This window comes from Eutrema salsugineum, unplaced genomic scaffold (genome assembly GCF_000478725.1).
Source record: "Eutrema salsugineum unplaced genomic scaffold, Eutsalg1_0 scaffold_5, whole genome shotgun sequence".
Classification (NCBI taxonomy): Eukaryota; Viridiplantae; Streptophyta; class Magnoliopsida; order Brassicales; family Brassicaceae; genus Eutrema; species Eutrema salsugineum.
Window position 1 is genome coordinate 6,203,189 of NW_006256612.1, and position 17,188 is coordinate 6,220,376.

At 35.4% G+C, this 17,188-nt stretch overlaps 5 protein-coding genes across 5 annotated transcripts; 3 read left to right on the forward strand and 2 right to left on the reverse strand.

The window, feature by feature from the left end:
• Positions 1–1,535: 1,535 nt before the first annotated feature.
• On the reverse strand, positions 1,536–2,816 carry LOC18992407. The gene has a single exon (XM_006415805.2). The coding sequence runs from the start codon at positions 2,556–2,558 to the stop codon at positions 1,707–1,709; it is 852 nt and encodes a 283-aa protein (XP_006415868.1). The 5' UTR covers positions 2,559–2,816; the 3' UTR covers positions 1,536–1,706.
• Positions 2,817–3,176: 360 nt separating this feature from the next.
• On the reverse strand, positions 3,177–4,106 carry LOC18992408 (adenylate isopentenyltransferase 6, chloroplastic). Its single transcript, XM_006415806.2, has one exon. The coding sequence runs from the start codon at positions 4,104–4,106 to the stop codon at positions 3,177–3,179; it is 930 nt and encodes a 309-aa protein (XP_006415869.2).
• A 1,072-nt stretch (positions 4,107–5,178) lies between these two features.
• Positions 5,179–7,438, forward strand: LOC18992409 (IST1 homolog). Its single transcript, XM_006415807.2, has 6 exons — positions 5,179–5,301; positions 5,543–5,675; positions 5,776–5,879; positions 5,983–6,154; positions 6,280–6,420; positions 6,811–7,438. Exons 1-6 carry the CDS (start codon positions 5,252–5,254, stop codon positions 7,177–7,179), a joined length of 969 nt encoding a protein of 322 aa, XP_006415870.1. The 5' UTR covers positions 5,179–5,251; the 3' UTR covers positions 7,180–7,438.
• A 1,263-nt stretch (positions 7,439–8,701) lies between these two features.
• LOC112084112 lies at positions 8,702–9,479 on the forward strand. The gene has a single exon (XM_024153026.1). It carries the CDS (start codon positions 8,744–8,746, stop codon positions 9,191–9,193), a length of 450 nt encoding a protein of 149 aa, XP_024008794.1. The 5' UTR covers positions 8,702–8,743; the 3' UTR covers positions 9,194–9,479.
• Positions 9,480–12,236: 2,757 nt separating this feature from the next.
• LOC18992410 (CLAVATA3/ESR (CLE)-related protein 43) lies at positions 12,237–12,897 on the forward strand. The gene has a single exon (XM_006415808.2). It carries the CDS (start codon positions 12,395–12,397, stop codon positions 12,686–12,688), a length of 294 nt encoding a protein of 97 aa, XP_006415871.1. The 5' UTR covers positions 12,237–12,394; the 3' UTR covers positions 12,689–12,897.
• Positions 12,898–17,188: the final 4,291 nt, after the last annotated feature.

Here is a 17,188-nt window from a genome sequence, read left to right on the forward strand (position 1 = left end):
TTTCATAAACAATGGTTGTTTATTGTTTAATGTTTACATATTTTACGAATTTTTTTATGAAATGTGGTGAGTATTTAATATGATTACAACATATGTTATTATTTATTTAATTATTGTTTTTTCTTAAAAATAAAATTTCAACTTATTTATTGTTTTGTTCGTATTTTAATAGATGAAACTGAGTTTTGTGAGAACATTTTTTTTTTGTATCTAGTCTTTGGAGGGTAAAGTTTTTACAAATATGAAATAAACAGGTAGCAGTCTAGAAAACATTGTTGGAATGTTTTTTCAGGATTCTCTGATACTAAAAACTAAAAAGGTCGCGACATTTTGTCAGTCCAAAAAAGAATCAGAAAACAAAAATAATGGGTTCTCCTCGTGCCATCGGATCTAAAAGGAAAGATCCACGTACTCGGCTATATGTGTTTTCCAAAAGAGTAAGAGAGAGAAATCTTCTAGGTCAAAGGAAAACTCTAAAAAAAATAATAATAGTAATAATAATAAGAGATTGTTAAAAAATGAAAAATCGGATCACTTTTGCTATAGACGTTTTCTTTTATCACGAGGTGAGCATAGCGCACAAACCAAAGAACCACATGAATCATGATTAGGTAATCAAATCCCTTTCTCAATGAGAGAAATGTTGCTTTTTAGAATAAATTTGTCTCAAACAATGTATACAAAAAACTGAGACTAGAAATTTCAGGTTAAAAAAAAAAAACAATGTAAATATAGAAGAATTTGAATAGTACTTAACGTAACCTCTGGATTTTGATAAGGGATCGTGTATCTTGCTTGAGGGATTCTGCTGACTCGTGTTTCTTTGACCACCAAGCCACAAATGTTTTTTTTTTCTGCCGAGTACAGTAGCGTGGTCACATTACTTGATACAATGAATCCGCATATATAACACGTGATTTTGCTCATACATATATCTGGATTTTTAAAAAAATTTGTATGTGCGCCAAAATAGAATAAAAAAGAGCTGAAGTAGAGATATACCGTTAATTAATTTGCCTAGTTTTTAGTGTATAAATGATGTTAAGAGTTTATACATACTGAAAACGATATTTAATCTAAACACGAACATTTAGAAATAGAGACAGCCTAAAATTAATGTTTAATTAGATAAATTTGATTAGGCAATAGTTTATGTACTTTTGGTCGCATCACTTTTTCTAACAATATTTTAAACATAGGAATAACTATACAGTTTACAAATTTTGGGTTATCGTACATCATTTTCTATCTTATTGTAAATCAAGTAACGACTAGCCTAGAATTTTTGTTTGCGTGAAATCTGAACCACGTTGATTTGAAATCGTGACTTCTCAATTCAAATTACCAAAACAAAGGGAAGGCAAAAGTCAAATCTCTCACGCCAATAGGGTTTGCCTGATTTACGTGTATGTCCAACCCCAAAACACGTTTCTATCATCCGAGTTTTATTTTTTGGGTACTTTACAAAAAAAAAAAGGATGTTATGCTCCATTTATTTTTGGGTAACTTTTTAACATTCCTTTTTCGTCCAGAAAAAAGAAAAAGAAAAAAATAAAAATACAAGACAGACAAAATATTTACAACAAAAGAATGTAGTTGGTCATTTACATTTTGCGTTGAATCTTTCGTCTTTAATAGAGACGAACGGATCACGCCAATCATTTGCGTCATCAATAATAAATCTCCCCAACTCAAAACCGTCAGACTCAATGACGGCGTCTACGTCTCAACATTGTAACACCGTCTGATTCCGTCAACGCACCGTTAAACATCCTCATGTCTCCCACCGTGATCTCCCCGCCGACGTCATCCCCAACATAGATCTTCTTCAAGTCACCGGCGTTGACTTTTACGGTCTTCCCCGGTTGCGACCATTCCGCGAGCAAAGCCGGCATCACAAAGCCGGCACGTGCATCCCACGCACTCACTTCCACGTCGTCGTATCCTTTCTTCTCCGCCGCTAATAAAACCGCCGGCGACAATAACGACGAAGAAGCTCTGCATTTGTCGAAGAAAGAAGCGTGGCCTCTTTCTCCGTTGATGTTCCATAGTTTCACGACTCCGCTTGAGCCAAGACCACCAAGATCTGACCAGGACAACAAGTCCTTGAAGCTACCACTGCACCGGCGCATCCAGGGGATATTTCCATTTATACCCTTCTCATCATTGTCCTGGTAATAATAACCAGATCTCTTAACGCGTACTGAGTCGTCATCTTCTTTATCATCGTCATAATCTTCGTCTTCTTCGTCGTCGGAAGAGTTTGACGAGCAAGAGGAATCGGAATCGCTGTTGTAATCATAGAGAAGAGTTTGGGAAGGTAGAGAGACGTCTACATTTCTTAACCTAAGGACTAAGCTCTTGATTCTAGTAATTAACGTGGTGAACGTAGCCAAAAAAGCAATTAGCAACAAAGCGGTCCATTTCCAGAAACTATAAGCGTGATGTAACTTTCCGACGCCGGAGACGGCGAAGGGCCGAGATAAAGACGAAGGGTCGTTTATGGAGTTTATCCCCACGTCAAAATCGCTAATTCTGTTAATAACCGGAACCTCCATCACCGAAATATAGGGTTTTATTATTCTTGGGTTTGTTTTTTTTTCGTAAAAGTTTAAAGAGTAGAAGAAGAAGAGAGGAGATTTTTGGGGTATTTAACAGGGAAAGGAAGAGATGACGTGGCAGATAGCTAGAGGATAGATAGATATGAAGAGATCGAGAACACGTAGGATAAAGGTGGCGGCGGAGGCAGAAAGATAAGAGCACAAGTTTAATGCATGCATGAGTCAGCCTAATGCCACACATGTGATTTATGTTTCACAGTTTCACGATTAACTAAAATGCTTTTTTCATATTTTTTCCCCCGAGTTTTATGCAAAATTTTATATTTATTAATTTGACTTTTTGATCATTTGTATTTTTTTGTAGTGTTATTTTCAATTTGACAATTAATGACATTGCACGAGAATTTCTCGTTCTGAGACAAACCGGCCGGTCCAACACTCTTCCACTGCCGTTCTCTTTCTCTTTATCTTGTAGTGGCGAGATGAACAACCATAAATTATGGTGATGCTCATGTAAAATTCAGAGATCCAAGATGAAGAAGAGAAGCACAACAGAACAATATAATGATCACAAACATACCATTACAATTGTTGTTACCAAAAAAAAAAAAAACATTACCCATCCAACAAGAAACGATTCACAATCTTGACGCTTTCTTCCACAACATACTTCTCCCAAATATCTCTCTTACATTTTCCTTCTCCCAATGTTGTACCTTGATACAGCTCGGCCATAATCGCAGCGGTGGCGTCAAGCCTCTTAACCTCCCAACCACCTCTTATCAGCTTCATGATCTTTTCTTTCTGCTTCTTCACCAGCCTACACGTCCTCTCTTTCATCTTCTTCACTGCCTCCTCGTACGCCGCTTTTCTTGCTGAGTCCCACATTCCCTTGTTTCCCTCCCTAGGGTACACTCTAAAGTACCTGTCGAACTCCTCTACCCCTATTGTCTTACGAACCCCCACTCGTGGCCCTGAATCTACTACAGGGTCGTAGAAAGCGGCGAGCTGCTCAAACAATCCCAACTCAATCATCTGGTCGACCCGGTTAGACAAGTGTTGGAACAAAACCGGCTCTGAAACATCCACGCAGAGGATGCAACATTTGTACCTCAGCTCGGAGCAGATCGATGAAAGACTAGATTCTGGTGAGAATGGATCATTTTCAGGGTCAAAACGCTCAGCAAGGAGAGCGTGATTGAAAGAGTTGGATCCACCCACTATAATCGGGAGTTTCCCGTTGGAAATGACTTTAGAGATGGATAGTGTCGCCAAAGAGCGGAACTCTGCTGGGGTAACTTCACCATCTTCTGGTTGAAACTCGCCTAAAAGATGGTGAGATACTCCGCATTGCTCATTGACTGGGATAAGATTTGTTACAATCTCCAATCCCTTGTAGATTTGCATTTTGTCCGAGTTGATGATCTCAGCTGAAAAACGTGTGGCGAGATCGATGGAGAGGCGTGACTTACCTGTGCCGGTTGTTCCTGTGATGAGGACCACCTTGTCCTTGAGATTGTTACGCCCTAAATGGTCCATGCACATGGTGACTGATCGTTGTCGTTGGAAATTGTTAGTGAAAGTGAGGAGGAGATAATGAGAAAATGGTGATGACAACTTGAGTTCAGGCATATTTTTGGTTAAACTCTTTCTCGTTAGAACTAAACTGAACAAGGGAGACTCATATAGTCGCTAAGAGCATTTATATTGTTGAGATTTCTTTGTAGTAATCTCATTAAATATAATATTAATATTTTAGAGTACTATATTTTGAGAATTCCATTACAAAACTTTTGTTTTCATTGGTAAGATACTATTCGATAACTTATCAATATAATATTACTATGTTTAGTAATATATTTAGTGTAGTTTAAATATTTATGTTAAAATTTTATCTTCAATTATAAAACTTCTCATTAATGTTTTTTCTAAGAGAAAAATTAAAAATAACTCTGTGATACTTTTCTTCAAAAGTAGCAATATTTTTGTGAATCTTTTTAAAAAAAAGAACCAAAATTACCACTTTTGTAAACGTTTATAAAAGTGGTTTATAAAAATCCAAATTTATTAAGATTTATAATCATATATTTATGAAAGTCTTATGAGGTTTTATAATACGCGAATTGATGAATAAGAACATTTTAATGATATTAATATACAGCTAATGCAGTGTTAAACATTTCTTAAAATTTTACGTTTCTCTTTATTACTAAATGTTTAACACTAGCATTAGTTGTATAATTTCTAAAATGTTGTTAGATCCGGGAATCAAGGAAGAAAATCTCAACGCTTCCGACAATGGAAGAGCACATACAATTGTTAGATCAGTCCGTGTTCTTAACAAGACAGCTTCATTTTGTGATCAAAAGCCAGATAAATCATCCTAGTCAGGAAAATTTAATCTATGAGATTTTCTCTGTATGTATGTGTATTATCAATTCAAATTATTTGTTACAAATCCATCAATTTAGTGACAAAATTATCATCCACTCTCGTTTTCACCTGTGAGTTTCACGCGCGCTTATTACTGGATAGCGTAATGCACGTAGCGTGTTCCGCGAAGCCGAGAATAATTGTCACTATGTTCGTTTTGCTTTTACCAAATCGATGATCAAATCACCAACTTGCGCCATTGACAGAATCCAGCAACCGGTGGCTTCCTCCGCTCCGATCCGATCCGATCCGATCCGATGTCGCTGTTAAACCAACTCTTCAACCGTGGAGTTTTTGGCGCGAAATGGTTTCTCCTTCCTTCTTCTTCGTTCCCTTTTTCCACTTTCCCGCCTCAAATACTGCTATTTCGCTGTTTCCTTATACCTTCTCTCGTTTGAGGATTTTGGGATTTTGGAAGCTAGGGTTCTTAAAAATTTTGTTAATTGATAGGATCAATTGCTCTTTTCTTCATCGAATTTTGACTCTGTGTTCTTGATTCTTCACCAAATTTTTAAGCAATTGCTTTCCATCCCGCTTAATTTTGGCAGCAAGACATGCTTGAACATGGCGATTGCTCGTATGAAATTGCTGCAAAACAAGAGAGATATGCAGCTCAAACACATGAAGAAGGAGATTGCTCAGTTCTTACAAGCTGGACAGGAACCCATCGCACGAATCAGGGTACTTCCTTTTTGACCATTTTATGATCCTCATTCCAATTGTGTATCTCTTACTTCTTACAATTCGAAAATCAGATCCTATGCTTCTTGTATGAAATTAGGTGGAGCATGTGATCAGAGAAATGAATTTATGGGCAGCCTATGAGATATTGGAGCTATTCTGCGAGTTTGTACTTGCCCGTGTCCCAATTCTCGAAAGTCAAAAGTGAGTCTTGAGGATTTCCATCTGTGATCGAGTTTATAAACACGGATTAGATGTGATCATCTATATGTTCTGTGTGTGTCTTGTTGGATTTCGATCGAATCAGGGAATGTCCGAGAGAGTTGAGAGAAGCTATTGCAAGCATCATCTTTGCTGCTCCAAGGTGCTCAGAAGTGCCTGATCTTCTTCAAATCAAGAATCTGTTTGGTACAAAATATGGGAAAGAATTTATCATGGTTTCTTCTGAGCTCCGTCCCGATTCTGGTGTCAACCGTACAGTTAGTATACTACTTGGAAGCTAGCTTTTTCTTATTCATGTTTTATGTACATATATAGAAAACTGCAGTCTTAAATGAAGAGCTTGACTAGCTGGATTGTTTTGCTTCTTGTTTTTTTGGGGTAGATCATTGAAAAGCTTTCTCCTGCCAGCCCATCGGGAGAGGCAAGGCTCAAGATTTTGAAGGAAATTGCAAAGGAGTATAGTTTGAACTGGGATTCTTCTGCAACAGAAGCAGAGTTCTTGAAGAGCCATGAAGACCTACTGGTACTCTTCTCTGAACCCGGATTTTTTAATATAAGGGAAAGCTAGTCAGTAATAATATTCACATTGTTTGGTCTCCCAAATCAGATGTGAAAATTTGATACAAAGCAGCTAAAAACTACTTGACAAAACATTTCTATACGCGTCCATCATCGATCATTACGATTCTCTGGTAGATTTTCAATAGGGCATAGCAATAAATTGATGATCTTCCCACGTCTAGCGGTTACTGAATGTGAAGGCCGAGTTTGGTTCAATATAAAGGTTTTCTTCTTGCATGAGCTTCAACGATTTTGCAAATGTCGTGGAAATGTTTAAACCAAATGAATATGTTGCAAAACCAAATGAGTTCCCTTTATAAAGATGATAGTTTGGCTCTAATGTCATTTGTAGGGTGGAGCTAAGCAAATGCATCGTCAAGATAGTCTCGCTGAATCTCGACCATCCAAACAAGGCTACACTCAGTCTTTGGTTTCCAGGGAAGCTGAAATTCTGCCTGCAGAGGCTACGCAGAGACTCCAGCAGCTTCAAGCTCAAACTTCAGTGAGCAAAAACATGTCACCATCTAAGCTGACTTCAGATTCTCAAGCGCCTCTTGATACTAGACGGGATCAGACTGATGTAATGGAGAGAGCTCGGGCTGCTCTAGCTAGCGCTGATCGTGCGACAGCAGCTGCTCGTGCTGCTGCCCAACTAGTTAATGTCTCTTATGGAGCTGCACCCATAGTAGCAGCAGAAGGGAAATCCTCAAACTTAATGTAGTTCCTCTACAGCTTGTTTAGTAATGTTACAAGTTGCAAAAGGTACCTCGAGGTATCACGTGACAAGAACTTGACTCACGTAGTAAGGGAGGAAACACACACGCTTCTAATGCTTGTGTACAGAGCATTAATTAAACGATGTTGAAGATATGGAATCTTGCTTGCATCTTCTGATAATAGCTGTGTTGTGGTATGTGTGTTTCAATGAGGTATTTGAGTGGCATCTAGATGTAAGAAATCTATAATTTGGAATCTAGTAAGTCTATTTCTTTGGCAGAACTAGCTATAGCTTGGTTGAAAACGGAGAAGGAATCAAGTTTCCAGTGCCTAGGAGACTAAGTGCGTTTTTTTTGTTAAGTAAACTATTTTTGACTTAACAAGATAAAGTTCCCACTTAACCGTTTAATAAGCTTTTGTGTTTGTAGGCTCTTTTTGGCAGGTCTTACAATTTTAAAATTAATAAGAAAATACTATGAAGAAAATCTTTGTATAATCTTGCTATATTTGAGACCAGCTTTGACAATATGTACTTGTGGCCAGTTTATAAATCATCATTTCTTAATTTTAGTACCTAGGAGTCAATTCCGGTTATCATAATAACATCATTTTAACTGTTGAGCTAACCTCATATTTTAGAGTAATCAATATATTATTATGGCACTACAACCACCTTTAGTCCTTACAAAAGGCCGTTAGAACATTTGCTTTAGGCCAAATATGTTCGAAAGTTGTCATGGTCGCATTATTGAATGGGGGAATATACACTAAATGAGAGTTTTGGTAGAGTTTGGCTATATCGAAAAGTTGGACCATAAACTGGTATGAAAATATACACCAAAATTACTCCCTACAATTATTTTCTATTATTATGTAGCTCTACTATATTTAGCTCTATAATTCTCATTTTATGAAATAACTCAATACAATATTCTTATATTTTTATATTCAATAATTTCTTCACCGGCCATTAGGATAAATGTGCTAATTTGGAAATATTTATGTATTCCAAAACAAAATGAAGAAGAAAAAAGAAGAAGAAGAAGAATATAATAGATGATTCACATCGTCATGGTCGTGTGCGTGTGCGTGTGAGAGAGAAACGTCCACTTATTATGACTTGCCCCTTCGTATACACACAATCTCAACTCGTCCTTTCCAATTTCACACTTTTAATTTGTCTTTTTCTCATGAACGTTTGGTCTGTTTCCGGTCCAGGTGGGAATCCCACTATTTTTAATATCATTTTCCCACCTTTTTAAAGTAAAAAAATGCATCCAACTTCTTTTATTTTTTTGTTTTTTTCTATCACTTCGTAAAGAAGAAACAACATATTAAGAAAAATAAATTGGAAAAATAGAACAATTAGAACGTGCAGGGATTTCATTTCCTCTGGGCGGCATTTTTGATTTTTTTCAACACGTACATTATAAAAAAATTATTCTAGTGAACCACTCTTAAAGATATTTGTAAGCAAAAAGTAATGGAAGACACGTAGGGCCAAAGGAACAGACAGATGGTGTGTGGTTAAGCAACTACAGTCTCTCTCTCTTCCATGTCCTAAACCCATGTCTCAATGCACATTCTCTTCTGAAAACTCAGTTTCCTCTTTCGATCCCTCCTTTAAATATCCGCTCTCTACCTTCAGTACTCATACATGCATTGATCATTTACACATGAAGAGGGAGAGAAAGAAACAGAAAGTGGAGGCAGAGGAGGAGGGGGAGAGGAAAATGGAGGTGGTGGTGGTGTTGGAGCAAGTGGATGCATTGGCTGCTGCAGCAACGGTGGCTGCTGCTGCGGCGGTGGAGGAGGAGGAGGAATTGTGGGGGATGAGGCTCAATGCCGGAGATGTTTTGGCCGACGAGCTGATGACGTGGAGCACCGTTTGGTTGCCTTCATGTTGGGACGTGGAGTTTGTTGAGAAAAACTATGGAGTTTTGTTCGAATATGTTGTGTGGGACGATGATCTTTGGAATTTGAATACTTCCACTCAACTTTCTCCTTTAAATAAATAACATAAGACAAGTTTGAAGTCGGGGGGGATCCTTTGGTTTTTGGGATTCAGGGTTTTTCAATAATCAGCTCGGTTATTGTTTTTTTTTTCTTTTTCGGTTTTAGTATATATGAACCATGTTATAATTAAAACTAGTTGTTTTGATTTGGTATGATTTCACTTTAAGTTAAGAGATCAAGACTTTTTGTTTTGCTTTGTGGTCGAAGAGTTTAAGGCCATGAGTTTTTTATAGAAAAATATCCTTAATTTGAGGATTTTTTGTATAAGGTAAAATCAAGTTGGTTGTAGTTTTTTCTTAGTTTAGTTATTAGTTTAGGGCTTCCCGTTTGATAAGAAAATAAAACTCAACAAACCGAACTAAGTCTTTATGGTGTTTGGGTCGAACATTAAAAAAAATTCCGTGCCCTATTGAATCGGTTGTAGGCTTAAGAATTCAAAATTTAGTCATCTTTGCGCGCAAAAAAAAAACTTATATTTGCCCGAGATGAATCTTGGTTCTTAGAAACCGAGCCAAACCGTTCTATCTCGACTCTATCTTTGTTCGGTTTAGATTTTCCATTGCCTACCCTATATGGCAATCAATTAACAATAACAAAATTATAAACAGGTTATAAAATTTTCCTGTGGAAAATATAGCTTTAGTTTTGCCTTCGTTCCATGATTATTGTAGTATATTATATTGAAAAGCACCAAGCGACAAAATATCTAATGAAGTTGAAAGATCCTTCTAGACACGTTTGCTTTGGCAAGGAGTGAATGCCCAGAGTGGATATATAGCCGTCATGAGAACAGGACAGATTGTTCAGGTTACTTTAGTCTCCATATATAACCCAACATCCATATTAGTGGCCGGCGTTTGACACCGAGCTACGTGAGTTAGCGGCCCTTTGGCCTCTTTTTCCTTTCGTTTTTTTAGAGTTTCTTATATTTCACGTTGTCAAAATGGTCATGCCGATGTTTTGGTCCGTAACGTGTGCATCTTAGAAATTTTATTTTTCAGTTGTACGTATTGCACCAGAGTGCCAACTTGGAAACCCCTCGACTCATTCCCTTTTTCGCACGGTTGATAAAAAATGGTGTGATTTTGACATCTATACTATTTGGAATCGTATACGATATATTACCCTTAAAGTATAATAAAAGAAACTTTTGGGTGGGTTTTCAATAGATATCCATCTAATTCAATATATATACTTTTTAAGAATTTGAGATATTCATTTGAGAGACTTGAAAGTGTTCTTAGAAACGATACTTTTAAGATATAGAGAGAATAGTACAAAATTTCCTAAACCTGAAGTAGAAGAAATGACATCGGAAGCCAAAAAAACTTAAAACTAAGTAAGGATGTTTGCGATCAGAGGAAAACGTAAGAGTAAGAAAAAAAAAAAGAATTTAGACAACGACAAGAACAAACTGGCGGGCGAAGTTGAAAAGAAACAAATTTGGGGTTTTGTATTTTACTGCTTTCTCAATTATTTAATCAAGCTAAAAATGAATAGAATATATATCATGCATCAAATATTCCTCACACTCAGTTTGATAAGATTTTAGAAAGGCAGAAAATATTTCAACAACCAAAGTCTGAAGGACCACAATTTACTATTATAATAAGGGTTTGTTTTTCGGATACGCATTACTGAAGTGCTTGGAAACATATAGAGCAACGATTTCTTTTATGAAAAAATTAGGAAATTAAGACTCTTAATTAGGAATCCATTTCTAATTTTTCATGGCGTTTTTCTATATTTATAACAGATTTTAATTTCGAAACGTTTCTCGAAATTATAAACAGATATCTTGAACACACTTTCCAAGCAATCTAGCATTTCATGTGAAAAAGAACACATAGTAGTTGTTGGAGCTCTCGTGAATTGCGAAGACGAGTCTGATTACTGAATCTAATTTTTGCTACTGGCCCCAATAGTTCTAAACAATCTGAATTTGATATTACATTTTTAAATCTTTTATTTTATTTTTCTTATCAGACATACCCATGTGACCATTGACTCAACTAGACATATCCTGTTTGTCAAGAAATATATATATATATATATATATATATATATATATATATATATACTTTAACTAAGTTTAACACAATCATGCATATACTAATTTGTTATATTTTAAACTTCTCTATAACACTATCATTTTTTACATTATTTATTCTGTAGAGTACTAATTTGGCATGAATGGTAAGTTTTATACCATTTTTTTTTATATTGTTGTAAGTCCAGTTACAGAGAGAAGAACAATGAGAAGCAGAAAAGACCAAAATCTACGTAACAACAAATAAAACACAATAACAAGTCGGAAAAGACCAACGATCAAACCAAACAAGAATAGCACAATACTTCTTGTTTGTTTTCTGCTTATATCTGTAGATAATTAGTTTACATTGTGTATTATGTTTTGAGTGAATATTTTCAACGTTGCTACTACGCCTCCATTCTATATCTCTTTGTCTTCAATTTTGAACACCGACACACTGAAACGTAAGGTTTTACCTTCTTCTTTTTGTTTGTTCTGTTCCGTTCCTCTATTGTTGTACATTTTCTTCAATACTTCTCCGTCGGGTAGCTAGAAATATCAATTGTCTGCCAAAATAAATTGAATTTATTAATTAATTTCCAACGCTACAGAAACTGAACCTCTCTTGGGAATGCAACTCATGATTATGATCTTTTTCTTTCCATACATTTGTGGTTGGACCACTCTATTAATATATCAACGAATCATATATTCAAAATGTTGGACCATATATATTCATAACCAACCGAGGAATAAACAGAGAATATCGAAGGCACATGCATGTGACAAGAAACCCAAATCAGTAAATCTTAAAACATAATTGTAATTACAGACACCGTATATAGATATTCAAATGGAATATCTATATGTAACAGCTATTTCATATTTATATATATGAACAAAAAAAAAGAACAAAACAGAGACATAGATAACGACAGAGACAGAGACTCACTTGAATTACAAATGAGTCAATGACACAGCACGCCCGTCATCTTCCCTACGGTTGAGGGAGAGAGAGAGACAGAGAGAGAGAGACAGAGAGAGAGATGGAGTTTTCGGACTATAACAATCTCTGACCTTCTTGTCATATCAAAAAACAAATCTCTCACTCATCTTGTTACCTCATCAAAACATTCTCTTTCTTGTTCTTGATCTTCATTTTCTTTTCTGTATGGGTTGTCGAGACATTTTGATGACTTTCTCCGTCGCTCTCTTACTCATCTCTCTGTTCCAGATCTGGCTTTTCCGGGAAGGACACGTCCGGGAACTGTCAGAAGACAACCATCTTGGAAAAGACGGAAATACCCTCGCCTCCAAGAACAAGAAAGACGACGACGACGATGTTCAACGACTCTTCCAAAGGTACTTTAAGGGAAGATCTTTTGGTCTTATCAGAAACAACAACACTCGCTTTGAAGATTCCTATAGAAAGATCCCTAGTGCCCCAGATCCTCTTCACAACTAGTTAGTCCATTACGTCAAGTCAATTCTTTTATTTTCTTCCATCTTCTTTTGAACTCTTATTTTCCCAAATAACCCTTGTTTTTTACCTCACTTTGCCTGTATTTATTTCTTAAATGAGGACATTTTGGTTATAATGACATTGGAATCAAAAGATCGTTCGCTGTTGTAAAGATTAAAGTAAAATGGCATGAATTTGCTGTGTTGCTAAGTTTCCCTATACTAATAAATAATAAAACATCTTTACATTTTCTTAGTGTTCCACATCCATCGATGATAATGCATACATGTAGTGATTGAGATCAACTCCGTAACTTTAATTATTTCAGTAATCAGTTTGTTGTTTGTCTTAAACTTTTATGAGAATAAAATATGTGTATATTTTTCTCTTGTTTATATGTTTTGTCCTTGTCATCAGGGCTTTCTGATTTCTCTTTGGTTTGTAGAGGTCCGCATTCAACAAATTTTAGACCATTTTCTATGAATATTTTTTTTTATAAAAAAATTGTGATATTTTCCTTCTTTTAATCCTCTGCTGCTTTCTCGTTTATAGATAAGTCATAGGCTAAATTCTTCGGGACTCCTTTTTCATAGTTTTCCTATTCTTGATTGTTCTATGAAGGATAAATAAGGAAAATTATTAAGACATGTAATTTGTGGGGGGGGAAAAAAACATTTACTGCTATGTACGATCATGATAAGTCCTTATGACACAACTTTTTTTTTTTTTTAGAAACATTGATATAATTGTGTTTAGTTTTTTACCACTAGAAAGACAAATATATAAGGCTTAAAGCAATAAATCACTAGAATTCAAAAGGGGGAATAGGAGAATAAATAATTGAATGACCAACACCAAAACCTCTACAAGAGAAAGAGAGAAGAAGAAGCATTTAGGGGTGGGCATCTAATAGTAAGGGAGGGTTGTCTTAACGAAGGAGGAGTAGACCCACCTTTCTTTTTGGTCACCAGTACCACCAAAGGACCCACTTCAATTGACGTAATTTTCACAAATAAAGTTTTCTTCTCTCGAAGTTAAAAAAAAAAAAAACAAAAAATGAGCCATCTAAAATCAAATCAAGTCATTCAACATTGCATCAGTAATACTATAACACAGTAATAAAAAAGTTAAAAACACATATGGATCAGCAATTCAGCATAGAACCATCAATCGTGGGACAATAAAAGATAAAAAGAAGAAGAAGAAGAACCATGGCATACGTGTGGACGTTAAGCATGTAATCCGTTACATGGGATTGGACGAATGGGCCCATTGTCAAAGTCACCGTACAAATAACATTTGACGTAAAAACTCTAAACCGTACCTTTAATTAAAAAAATAAATACAAGAAAAACAACAATCATAAATTACACTTAGCTCCATTGATCCAAAACTACATGAACTTTCGACTTCTTCTACTAACTCCGATAACAAACAAACTCGGCTAACAAACTATTACTCTATACCTGTCGTTTTAATAATAACTCCATTGACCCAAAACTACATGAACTTTTGACTTCTTCTACTAACTCCATTAACAAACAAACTCGGCTAACAAACTATTACTCTATACCTGTCGTTTAATAATAACTGTCGTTTTGACTTTTTTTTTCATACAAATTAATAAAACATATTAAAATTCACTTATACCAAAAAAAAAACACAAACTTCACTCATGAGACATGAAGATGACATTGTCTCCACATTCTCCTCCTCTTTAACTTATTGATCGCTCTATCCTCCAACACTTTGTGTTCCTTGGGCTTTTACGGTCCAGTTCAAATCTTGCATCCAGAGATAGATTCACATCATGCCCGGTTCATTTAAAAAATATTGGATCATGTGCAATTCCTACAAAAGGATGCAGTTCTACTAAATTATTCTCAAATTCTATTTTAGCAAAAATTTGGACCCCAAATTAAGACAAAATTTGCTAAAAAGAGGGAAACTGGTCCATGTGCATTTTCACCTTTGGCACATGGATACAACCGGGCCTAGGTCACATCATGCATCTTTTACCGTAACTCTGTTTCTTAAGTGCTGTATGTTCATTTCACAAAATAACCTTTTTTCACAAAATAAATTTGTATGTGATTAGGACGTAACGCAACTACAACTTTATTATAGTCGATCATTTGATGATAAAGAAAGAGAACAATTGGTTCAGTTCTCCACCTTAAGGGCAGAAAAAAGGATTTGAAATCAAAGTGTACCGCAAAGAGGTCTTACTCGAATGAGAAAAAAAACACTTTCAGTCCGTTAATCCTCTAGTCGAGTAAAATCCTTTGCAGTACACTATTATTTTAAGTCAACTATATAATGTTTAACCGCTTAGAATCATGTCCCGCATATGCATTATGCTGTGAAATCATCACTTTCATCTTTGCCAAGTTCAACTTCATGCTGCTGTTGCAAGTCAAAAATCCTTCCTCGGTTTTGCATATATATTTGTTGTCAAATATCGGTTTTGCATATATATTCGACCTATCAAATAAGTTTTGTCTTCTTATATAATTCGTCTACAGCAATGGGATCTGTCTTTCTAAATTTTCTGCATGTCACAAAGGAAAACAACTAGAATCTCTTTTTGTAAAGCGTCATCGTCTTTTGTAATATAGTTCAACTTTTAAGGAATAAAAAAGCGTTATTGATAAATTGGCTATATCATTCCACTTAAACACACAAGATGAAGAGGGCCGAAGTGAGTCCGTTGACTAACTAATTGGGCTTTGGTTCTACTTGAATTCGTATAGATTGTTTCAACCTGATCTCATTTTGTATTGTATGATGAAGAAAATACAACGAAGTAGAGATATTTTTGAAGGGTCCCCATGAAAATATCATAGGAATAAGGGGATATGCCAAACGGGGTTTCGTTATATATCTTCTAAATAACGAAGATGCCAAACGGGGTTTAATCAAAATGACGGTCCCTTACGTTTTGGATTTACTCGTTTTTATTTGAGGTTGTATTTTAAATTTTGAAAAGACTTTATAGAAGAGAGGAGAGGACCACATACATGTCATTTCAGTTTCAGCTCAAAAAGACAGCCATGAGCCACCCTTCCCTTAATATGAACTAAATGATTACAAAAATCCAAGATTTCAATTTAATTTGGTGGGTCCAATTGCCCTTTCAATGTTTGCAAATCTCTCTATTGATTTGGTCCAAATAAGACGGGATTCACAGCTTTTTTGTTTGTTGAATTTATTCGAAAAGGAATTTTCTACAAAAAAAAATAGTATACAAGAAGTTCTTGGCTTCATAACCTTCGGATTAGAGATTAGTGCATGTTAAATGGGTATCTCACTCACTTCCCATAGCCACAACTTTTCTATTTTGGCTAAAACTATTTAAAAATCTTAAAGTTTTGAACCACAAAGTCTACACTTGATCAGCTTTGCATGCACTCCATTAAAATATACAAAATATTATTAATACTTTTTCTATGTACGTACCTTTTATCTACTATCCAGTAACTGTAACAGGAGAAGCGGCAAATCGAAGGTTGAATGTGATATAAGTTACAAAGCCAATGCCTCTCTATGCTCCTTCGTGCGGACCCAACTCTTAGCTACACAACAACATCCCACGATGTGACTTCTACAATCTTTTAGTTATGTAATGTCTTTTTATGAATTGGACGTTTTTCTCCTTTATAACAACACAAACAAAAAGATTTCTGATAACTTTAAACGTTTCTGTAATGTATTATACACCCGTACTTTATTTACCCGTTCTACGTAGTAATTTTAGTAATCATATTATAGAACTTACTAACCAATATTCTTTGTAATTATCCATCTTACCAAAATTTAAGCGCCACCAAAAGTAACAGTTCTTAATGTACCACAGTTTTAAATCAATAATGGCTTGTTGATAATGATGTATGCGGATATTTTGTGTAAACGCTGATAGCCAGTTGGTCCAATTTACGCTTGTGTGGTAGTTAATTAGTTGCCAGTTTCCTCTTCGCTAGAAATTAAAAAAGGAATTGGACTATACAGAAAAAATGCTACATATAAATTGGTAGGGACAATCACGTAAAACTTGGTTCATAGTGCTTATTGTAATTGGCTGTCACGCTATTTCTATTACGAATCCCAATTCGGTAACTCTGATACTTTCAAAATAATGTAGTAGTTCTAACAAAATACGTTTTTAATTTTAACGTTCGTTAAGTATGAACATACGATTTTCCGGTTTGGTTTTGTTTGGATTGGAAGCATTTTATTCAGAATAAACTACCAAATTGGTAGACTCAAGTGTTTCGGGATCGGTCTAAACACCTTTTTGGGTTTTTTTTTTTGTCTGCCGCTTTTTTGGTTTTCCTTTTGACTTCAGTTGGGTCATAAAATAACCAGAAATATTGATAAATATTCTAAAATTGCATTAACTATTGTTGTTACAAAGGTTTGGAAAAAAACATCATATATAAATATATCATAATTAAAAATATGAGTGCTTAATGGACTTTGATTTCGTTGGTTTAGTTTGCTTGC